General features: G+C 48.6%; 1 protein-coding gene across 1 annotated transcript; it reads left to right on the top strand.

Annotated features, from left to right (window-relative positions):
• The first annotated feature begins 63 nt into the window (after positions 1–63).
• NOA1 (nitric oxide associated 1) lies at positions 64–8,457 on the top strand. The gene is made up of 7 exons (XM_040555178.1): positions 64–1,018; positions 1,890–2,054; positions 2,913–3,109; positions 5,130–5,261; positions 6,653–6,769; positions 6,990–7,107; positions 7,679–8,457. The coding sequence occupies exons 1-7, from the start codon at positions 79–81 to the stop codon at positions 7,882–7,884; spliced, it is 1,875 nt and encodes a 624-aa protein (XP_040411112.1). The 5' UTR covers positions 64–78; the 3' UTR covers positions 7,885–8,457.
• The last annotated feature ends 1,752 nt before the right edge of the window (positions 8,458–10,209 follow it).

Genomic DNA, 10,209 nt, shown 5'->3' with positions numbered 1-10,209 from the left:
GGCCGCCCCCTGGGCTGGGAGACGCAGGCGCGGCCGCTCAGCCCTTCCCCTTCCCCTGCTCGGCAGCGCGGTGCCGCCATGCACCGCCCGGGCTGGGGGCTGCTGGCCCGCCTGGCCCGAGCCCGGCCCTGGTCGGTGGCGCAGCGTCGCGGGGCGGCGGTGAGGGACGAGGAGGAGCGGTTCGTCTTCCTCGAGTACGAGCCGCAGCCGGAGCTGGAGGCAGCGAGGAGCGAGGCGGTGGCAGCGGAGCACCGCCGAGGGCCGGCGGCGGGCAGGGAGCGGCGGGCGGGGGTCGCGGTGCCCCCGGGGCGTCCCGACCCGGCGGTGCCGCCGAGCGGGGTGAGCTGCTCGGGCTGCGGGGCCGAGCTGCAGTGCCGCGACGGAGCAGAGCCCGGCTTCGTGCCGGCGGACAAGTACCGGAGCCTGACGGAGGGCCCGGGAGGAGTCGCGGGGCTGCGGGGGGCCGTCTGCCAGCGCTGCTGGCTGCTGGCCCACCACGGCCGGGCGCTGCGGCTGCAGCTGCCCCCGGAGCAGCACCGGCAGGTCGTGAGCGCTGCCCTGCGCCGCCCGTCCAGGCACGGCCGCGGACCGCTGCTCCTCTACCTCCTGGACGTGCTCGAGCTGCCAGACCCGGTGCTGCCGCAGCTACCGGCGCTGCTGGGCCCCGACGTCCCCGCCGCCGGGCTGCTGGTGGTGGGCAACAAGGTGGACCTGCTGCCCGCCGACTCCCCCGGGCACCTGGGGCGGCTGCGGCAGCGGCTGGAGGCGGCCTGCGTCCAAGCCGGCCTGCGGAGAGGTCTGCTGGTGGACGTCCGCCTGGTGAGCGCCAGGACGGGCTTCGGCCTCGAGGGGCTGGTCAGCCGGCTGCAGCGCTCCTGGAAGTGCGCCGGGGACGTCTACCTGCTGGGAGCCACCAACTCGGGCAAGTCGACGCTCTTCAACGCCCTGCTGCGCTCCGACTACTGCAAGTCCCGCGCCCCCGACGTCGTCGACAGGGCCACCGTCTCGCCGTGGCCAGGTGAGGGGTGCCGCTGCCGCAGTGCCCCGTTGCGGTGGGCTGCGTTTGGGCTGTCTGGTTTTAGTCCTGCCGCCAGCGAGGCACTGTTCTGCAAGCTGGTCTGGGCCTCCCCATGTATGGCCCTGATAAAAGTCAACCAGCAGCATAGTTTTCTTGACCCAAATCTTGCTGCTGGTCAAATTCCAATCCCTTAATTTCATAGAAATTGGCCCTAGGACTGTGCTTTGGTGCTCAGGTGTCTAATTGACAATCTGCCGGGTGGCTGTTGTGTCTCAGATGACCCATGACTGTGCCAGCGTTAGCATTATTTTAATTTGTGAGAGTGCACGTGAGGGTAATTGTGGATTGCAGAGAGACCCCTTTCAACAGGAAAACAGATCTCAGTAGAATCATAGAATATCCCGAGTTGGAAGGGACCCACAAGGATCATCGAGTCCAATTCCTGGCACCACACAGGTCAACCCAAAAATTCAGACCTATGACTAAATGCACAGTCCAAACGCTTCTTAAGCTCTGACAGGCTTGGTGCCGTGACTGTATCCCTGGGGAGCCTGTTCCAGTGCGCGACAGCCCTCTCAGTGGAGAACCTCTTCCTGATATCCAGCCTGAACCTCCCCTGTCGCAGCCTGACACCATTCCCTCGGGTCCTGTCACTGGATAGCACTATCAAGCAGGTGGATACTTCATTTCAGCCACCCTGTCTGGGGAGGCTGTTACTTTACGGGAGCACCTGCTGATGCTTAGCTCTACCTCCAACTTTGTGTTAACTGGGTTTCACCCAGAAGTTGGAAAAGCAGTTTTTTATTCTTGTTCCTCAGAGCATAAATATGACAGGTAGTTGTGGGTCCAGATGTGCCTTTTTTTTTTCCAGGAACAACACTGAACCTATTGAAATTTCCAATTATTAATCCTACGTGTGACAGGATATTCCGAAGGCAGGAGAGGCTGAAAGAAGAGGCATTGAAAACAGAAGATCAGCTAAGCAGTGAAGAAAAACGGTACCTTAATCGCCTTAAAAAGCAAGGTTACTTAGTGGGTGAGTATTGTCCAAGTAAAGGTGTAACCCTTCTGTCCTGATGAAGATACTCACACAAGGGACTGTTAACCCCTTAATCTGCTGCAGAATGCAGCTGGTTTTGGAAAGTAGTTTCTTCCCACTCTGAAAGAACTTGTTTTCATTTAGTTGTGGGAGGAACATTGTATCTGTAGTAAATAAAAATAAATAAATAAATTGTATTCAAGTTATTTTGAGCAGATACTGTTTCCTGAGTAACAGATGCAAAGCATCTGGCTCTTCTCTTGGTAACATCAGTAGTATTTCTTTCAAAATTGTAGTAGCCATTGTAGCTATGGCAGAGGTTTCTTCTGTGCAGTGCACCTCCCATCAATAGGACACTTGCCAACCTGGTTTGGGTAGCGTGGTACTTTACAAGAATATTGCATTCTAGCCTGTGTCTTTCGTTCTGAGAGGAAGATGACAAATTCAATTTTTAATTATCATGTTAGGTTGCAGGCCATAGGGATTGTGTATCAATTTAGTATATATCCTGAAAAGGAGGGTTGCCAGAAGCTAGCTCTGACATGAATAATTCTGCGAGAATCAAAGACACAAAAAAGGGGAAGCGGCCTGATTTACTGGTAAAGGAAATTTTGGAGTATCTGTGATCTGGTCCCTGCTAATGTTTTGGGGCTTGAGGTGTGCTAATAAAGAATTATAGAAGGGATTTATTAGCCTTTTGGCTTTTGAACATGCACATTTCTAGCCACGTAACATCTTTATCACTTTTATATTGCTGCTGATAAGCAAGAGAAGGGGCAGATTTCCAATTGAAGGAAATGCAATTAATAAATTAATTGCAAGTAAGTGAAATGAAACCCTTTCATTTTAATCCAGGAAGAGTTGGAAGAACATTTCAACATCAGAAGTCTAGCCCTCTAATTGAGTTTGACCCTGACATGCTCTCATACAGCATAGATGAAGATCCCAGCCATTCACACAGGAAGCCTAAGGAGAGAGAAGAGTTCACGTACAATGAAGTGAAGGATGCTCGCTGGTGTTTTGACACTCCAGGGATTGTAAAGGAAAATTGTGTAGGTCCTCTCTGGTTCCATGTTTGAGGAGGTCACAGTTTGGGAGGACTGCTCTGCCTCTGTTACACACGTGGGAGAGTTTCTGCTGCAGTCCTGGAGTTCATTTGTTTTGGACGACTGTGAAAATGTGGTTTGTTCTTTGCCTGGGGAGTATCTGTGACGTTACTGCTGTTGTGTTTCTGAATGGTGCGTGCTGTGATCTGTAGGAACTGCGTGACTGTGTCAGCAATGTTCCTAATGAAGGGAAGTAAATGACACTGTTAAAGCAAGTTTCTACCAGTGTTGCTCAGGGAAGTTTGCAGTTTTTAGCTGTGCAAGCCTACTGAAAAATGCCTATTGAAAGGCAATAATGCCTATTGAAAGTGCAAGCCTATTGAAAAAACCTTAGGAGGGTTATCAGTGTTGTGTGACCAAACTAAATCTTTGAGAAAGACCTGAAGCATTCTCCTGGTGCCAGCAGGATCTGCAGTGTTCCTGTTAATAGCTCCAATATGTGAGGCCTTCCTCAGTGTTTCAATAGAGCAATGGCACTGAAGTCAGTGCTGATATAATGTATATGTACAAAAAAAAGTTGTATTTTGTTTTTCCGTTGCTTTGGTGTCTGTACAGAGCTGCAGGTCAGCTTTTTGGGAATGTTAAAAACTACAGGGAGATAGGAAAGGTCTGAAGAGAACAAAGTGCAAGAAAAACTGCTTGATATTTCACACTACATTCCCTTATTAAATTTTTGAGTACTTTATTTTCCATTGGAAATATTTACTTAAAGAAAAAAACAAAAGTCCCCCCCTTTGAGGAGGTAAGGTCTTAGCTTAGATTTTAACCTCATAAATTTCTCCAGCTGTAAGACCTTATTAAGAAGGTATGTCTCCCAAGATCATAAAACCATCAAACTGTAAATTGGATTTAATTTCCCATGACATTTCCTAGCCTCATACGTACAATTAGAGTGCAGTATAGAGCACTTCTTCTGTTCTGTCACTAAATCACTAGGGAACAATCAACATTTAAGAGGGCAAGCTTTGATGACTTTTCAGACCCCTAAGCGGTCATGCCTGCTACAGTGGTGAGCTGGTCTTTTAACTTCTCTGACTAGGATTGTGGACTGTAATGTTGGACAGTGCACCAAACACTTAATCCTATTAGACTCTGCAGCCCAGATAATTGGAGTCCAGGGACATACTGATTCTGATTTGGTTGATAGATAAGATTAGCCAAGCTACTGTAGGCTGTAAGTGTTTACAAATTAAGCGTTTTAAGGTCTTTAACACTACTGCTGGTTTTCTAGTAGATGTCTGTGAGATCATAACCCGCTTTACTGTGGCATTTAACTCTGTGATAGCTAGTTAGTGTCTGCTGTAAAGACAGGACTCCTGTCCTCTGGCTGGAGGACAACCAAGATGGTCTGTGTGACATTTTGGCAGGGGAAGCTTCCAGTTACAGACAGGTTTGTTTGTTTGATTTGTATTTTGGAAGGAGGTGGAACTGGGGAGGGGGCTCTTACCATATGATGGAATTATGTTTTTGTCCATATTCCTTGGAGGTTTGTTTTTAGCTGCTTCCTCATGCCTCCTTTCAAAGTCAAATTTCTGGAAAGCATAGCAAAGGCTATTGATAACGTAAATTGTCATTTAAGCATTGCCAATTACATCAGAAAACCTGCAGCTAGTAGGACAGAGGTTTTTGTTTTTCACAATTGGTGTTAAAAGCTGCCTTGGCTTTCAAACTAACGATTGTCTGCATGTGACCATAGGAAGAACACTAAGTGTTCTGGCTGCACCACAGCCCTTGTTAGTTTGGTCTTTTAACGCCTAAATAAGATTAATCCTTGTGGCCGGACTGCTAAAGACTTGTATTTGCATGACTGGCATGTCTGGGACAGAGCTAGCGGCATTTCCCCTCTGTCTCCTGTGTTAGACATTCTTCACACTGCTCTACTTGATCTATTTCCTCTACCAATATTAATCTGTTGTCACTGTTGAAATACCTTCAGTGTCTCATAGCTATACAATTTATTTTGCAGGTTTTGAATCTCCTGACAGAGAAAGAAGTAAAGCTGGTTATGCCAACAAAAGCCATCATTCCACGGACCTTCATTCTCAAGCCAGGAATGGTCTTGTTTTTAGCAGCTTTGGGACGTGTTGACTACTTGCAGGTAGGGGAAAAAAGGGTTTTTAAGAGCAGCTCCTTCATCTCATGTTGTAGTACCAAACAATAAAAGGCTGCTTGGATAGCTTCCCCAGCCCCTTTCTGAGCTGCCTTTGAGATGACAAAGCTGTTAATAAAGCACTGCAGAAAGTAAAAATGCCTTGGGATGGGGGGTTGCAGTTGAAAGGTGTGATATTTGTTACCAGTGTGCAATATTTTATATTGTGTAGCTGTAGTTGTTTTTGAATGCTGACAGACACCTTCAGGTTGAAGGGCTTCCCATGACATACAAAGGCACAAGGCAGTGAGGGAGGAGAGTAAGTGACAGAAATAACTGGGAAAAGAAGTGTTTCTCCTCATTTCTGTGTTTAGTGAAAGCTCTTTGCAAAGAGAAAAAAGCATGGACATTTTTCTTTCCTGACACAGAACTCTGAAGAATTTGTCTGAGGAAGCAAGTAAATGTACATGGATTTTAGTTTCTGAAAAAATACTTTTCAAACATGCTGTCTCTCTCCCGCACCCCTCCCAACTTCTTTGATTTATTACAAATCCCATGTGATACATCTTTACAGAGCAGTGTGGACCCGGCCTTCCCTCACCTTACCTGTGGAAGGGGCAGTTTCTTCCAGATGTGGATCTACCACTAATGATAGATAATGCCCTTCGCAGTGGTTTGCCCCATTTGGAGAAGGGGGTTGTGTACATGGCTATTCCATTGTTTCAGTCAACTTTCCAAGATCAACGTAGAAATGTTGGATCCTTACTTTGCTAAGGAAACTCTTGTCCTGCTGGAAGAAAAGCAGAAAGGTGAAGGTGACAGGGTGCTTGCTGTAAGTAGAAGTGTACCAGTGTAGCAGGAGAGCTCCAGCATGGGCAGAGAATCCAGAACATGAAATGCTGTGAGATCAGGACAGCCTGTGAGCATGGATGAAGCCAAAGCAGTTCTCGCACATGACGCAGAAGGAGAGGATAGGGCTGGCAGTTCAGACACAGGGTTACCACAGGGGTTGTTTTTGTCATGAGGGGTGTTAGAAATGCAAAGTGGTAGGAGAGGGAACACCAGACAAGAGATGTCACTCGCTTCTCTTGCTAAATAACCAATCCGAGTTTGTTTTGGGGAATTAAACTTGAGCAGACATCTCTTGGATGATTTGCTTGAGCTGATTGGGATGCAGTGGCAGGGGCTGTGGTGTTGGGGGTGCTTTGAGGTGAAGCTGTTGGTGCTCCTCTGTTTGCATAAACCATGGCTGCTCTGCAGTGACACAGGCAAGAACCATTGGTCAGGGAGGGGACAACAATCAGACAGGTTTTCAACACACAGAAAAGAAATGGAGCAAGAGAGCAGTTTGAAGACACTTTTCTGTTATCATAAGTAACGTCCTCTTCGTTTTATTTCAGGGAGAAAAACCTGCCTGGTTTTCTGTTGTGGCTTCTAACCTCTTGCCAGTCCACATTTCTACCCTGAGTAATGCAGATGCTGTCTATGAGAAGCATGCTGGCCAAGAGTTACTAAAGGTGAGGGAAGGAGCTGCTGTCCTGGGCTTTCGGTTGCAGGTGAAGCCTGGTGAAGCTCTGCTCTTTGCAAATGTGAAGTAGCTCGTATAGGGATATTCAAGTCAGCTTTTACTTGGATAACAAAGGTCTAATATCTTTATTCCCACTTGTGCGTTGCTTGCCAGTTCAAGGTGGCAGTACTGAAGCGTCTCTTAGCTGCTAAATCTTTTCTTGTTTTTAGGTTCCCATGGGTGGGAAAGAGCGAATGAAGGAGTTTCCCCCACTTGTCCCCCAGGACATTACACTGAAAGGAGTTGGTACCACTGAGGCAGTTGCAGATATCAAACTTTCCTCTGCAGGTAATTTAACATTTCTTCATTAGTTTGCTGTATGGGGTCTCTATCCTAGAAACATTACTGGGAAGTAGCCTAGCAAGGGCTCAAGCCCCGGTTTCTGCTAAGGGCAGGACTGTCACTAACACAAAACCAGGACAGCCATGACTTACAGCTGAGGCTCAGCAGCCTACAGGAATAGGGGTTGACAGCCATGCTTGTACAGGATGACTGCATTGATGCTCTGGCTGCCACAGAGGTACTACAGCATCAGGAATGGATGTGATCCTGCCCGCTGTCCAGGTGAGAGGGAAGGGGCCGCAGATCAGAAAGCTTTATTAATGTTTTGGTAGTCTCCACCATCCCTCCAAGTTGAGCAGGAAAGAGATGTACCTGGGAAGAGCAGGATGTGGCTTTAGGTGCTGCCTTCTACTGGAAAAGCTCTGGTATTACCTTTGAGCTTAGTTTCTCAAAGAAATCACACCTGGATAGCATGAGTTCTTAGCCAATAGAGGAGTGCTGAGTTGGTGTGAGAGCCCTTGTTCTGATACGGGTGACTCTTCTCACTGACTGCATTTTTTTTTTCTTGGCTCTGCAGGCTGGGTGACAGTGACAGCTCACAAGGAAGAGGAACTGCTGCTCCGAGCCTACGCTCCCAGGGGCACTGACCTGGTGGTGCGGGAGCCTCCACTTCTACCATATATCAGCAGCATCAGAGGGGCCCGGATTGCAGGTTCTGCTGCCTACAGGACCAAAAAGCCGCCTTCCCTGGTGGAAAATCTGAAAACCATGGAGAACAGTTAGCACTTTTCATCATCTGAGCAAGATAGAAGACAGAACAGCCTTTGGAGAACCTTGTTGCCTGTTGATGTTCAACTGACTGACCTGTTCTGACTGACCTGTGAGTATCAGGGAGCAACTCCTTTCCTTGTTCCCTCTTGAAATACAGGATGGAACTCATCTGCCAGCCCTGGGCTGACTTTGCTGCTCAAAGAGTAGGTCTTTTCTAGCAGACATGCTCTTGCTGATCAGAAACTATCACCTAGTTCTCATGGACTTTATGTTGCTTTCAAAGATGAGGGAGGTGGAGGGTGTGGAGAGGAGCAGGGAGTGCTCTGGTGTGGGTATGATGCTCTCAGGGGCTGGCAGTAGTTCAATATTACTGACCAAAAATCAGGCCCTCTCAGTCCTTCAATATCTGGGGCAGACTGGGGAGTGCGATGCCCTACTTCTGGACACAGGAAAAATGAATTAACAAAAAGCAGGTCTGCGCAGGTGCCTGACACAAACTTTCACGACTCACGGCTTGGATTTGGTTTCTGTAGCTTGTATAAAGATTTCTGAAACTGAGGGTGTATAATAAAAACCTTTTAGAGACTTCTTTGTCTCCTTTTGAAATCGCTGGCAAAGCACTCTTGCATGGGCATGTGTCCTGCTAACTACACAAAAGCACAAGCAAGATGGTTTGTGTTAGAGGAAAATGTATCATGCCACGTCTGACAGCCCGAGAGGGATGAGACTGCTGCAGCGAAGTCCTGCCAGGTTCAACCACTGGAGCAGCTGAAGCTGTGTTTACAGTAGACACACGCACGCAGAGCTGACATACTTACGTGTCTGGCCACACAGTTGGCAGACAGACACACAACGCTGAGGTGAACATAGCACCAGCAGACTCATCCTGCTCCCCTCTGGCTGAGTAGGCCATGTCACCTCCTGTCCTGTTAGTCCAGCTTGATCCTCACTAGTGATGATGATCTTGCACGCCTTCCTGCACCCTGTTTGTCACCACGGACAGATGCTCTGACCTGTGGTCTGACTCCAGTTCTCCAGGGAGAACTTGTGTTTCAGTTCGTGCCCGTTGCCTCTCATCCAGTCACTGGGCATGACTGAAAAGAACCTGGCTCTGTCCTCTTTGCACCCTCTCTTCAACTATTTATGTGATTCTGTGCCCCCCTGCCCCCATATGTCTTTTTCACTCCCCCCTTCACCAGCTTTGTTGCTCTTCTCTGAATGCATTCTCTGACCTCAGTATCCTCGTAGTGAGGGGTCCAGAACCAAACACAAGGTGTGGTCTCACCCACGCCAAGTACAGAGGGGACAATCACTTCCCTGGTCCTGCTGGCCACACTTTTTCTGATAATGGCATGAGCGAAAACAGAGGGAAATGCCTCACCTGCCAGCAACTCTTCATTTTGTTGGGTTATCACCCGGGGTCCTTGGCCATAAGGACTGCTGTGCGGGCATGGGGAAAGGCACAGCTCTGTCAGCTGAACTGGAGGTTAGGAGAAGGGTCTGGCTGCGGTCTGCTAAAACTAGCTCGACAAATACAAAACAGGCATCTCCTATAACGTTCCTCTGCTGCTGTAAGTCTGGGGAAAAACACGATATAGAAGACAAATACCAGATGCAGAAAGAGTAAACTGGAAGACCTTTCTCTGCTACAGCACTGGTCCTCAGCGCTGAAGCTGGACGTGAAAAATTGCAGGTGAGCTGTGTTTGGTGTAGCAGGTGCTAGAACTGCATCTAGGAGAAGAATCTTTCTGCCAACGTGAGGATGTGCAGGGGAGACCACGACTCCATGCTGTGTCATTTGGTGTTTCCTGAGACGTGCACGTGGGGCAGCACGAGGGCTGGAAGTCGTGGGGGTGTTCTGTGCTTTGGCAGAGCCCGTGCTGCACCTATCGACTCCACGGACCACGAGAGCAGCAGCCAGCTAGCAACAGCCCCAGCTAGGAACAAAAATGTGTGCTCCTGGCAAATGTTAAACCTCAGCGTGCAGGTTTAATGTGGAAGCAATTAGTGCCTTGATGAAAGCATAGGAATACTTTATATGAGCTCTGAGGGCTGGATTACACTGAGACCGAGGACCTACTCAGAAACACTTCTCAAAGGGATAGCTCGTGTCTATTTTATACCTATGCCAGACAGCCTGAGAGGCAAGACAATTTTTAACGTGTCTGTGGACAACAGCTAATTTAATCTTACCATGGGAGCCAAAAGCAAATGGAGCTTGAGTCTCTGTGCAAAAATGAGGTGTAAGGACAGGGCTGGGAAGGCTGAACCTTCTGGGAAGGTCTCATCTTCATGGATCAGTGTGCTGGGTGCAATGACTTATAAATACTCCAGAAA

This window comes from Cygnus olor, chromosome 4 (assembly GCF_009769625.2).
Source record: "Cygnus olor isolate bCygOlo1 chromosome 4, bCygOlo1.pri.v2, whole genome shotgun sequence".
NCBI lineage: Eukaryota > Metazoa > Chordata > Aves > Anseriformes > Anatidae > Cygnus > Cygnus olor.
This window is presented reverse-complemented; position numbering and strand designations above follow the sequence as displayed.

Coding starts and splice junctions, on each gene's coding strand:
- NOA1 (XM_040555178.1), top strand. CDS start 79: ATGCACCGCCCGGGCTGGGGGCTGCTGGCCCGCCTGGCCCGAGCCCGG. Junction 2,055..2,912: donor AAAGCAAGGTTACTTAGTGG/GTGAGTATTGTC, acceptor ATTTTAATCCAG/GAAGAGTTGGAAGAACATTT. Junction 6,770..6,989: donor CTGGCCAAGAGTTACTAAAG/GTGAGGGAAGGA, acceptor TCTTGTTTTTAG/GTTCCCATGGGTGGGAAAGA.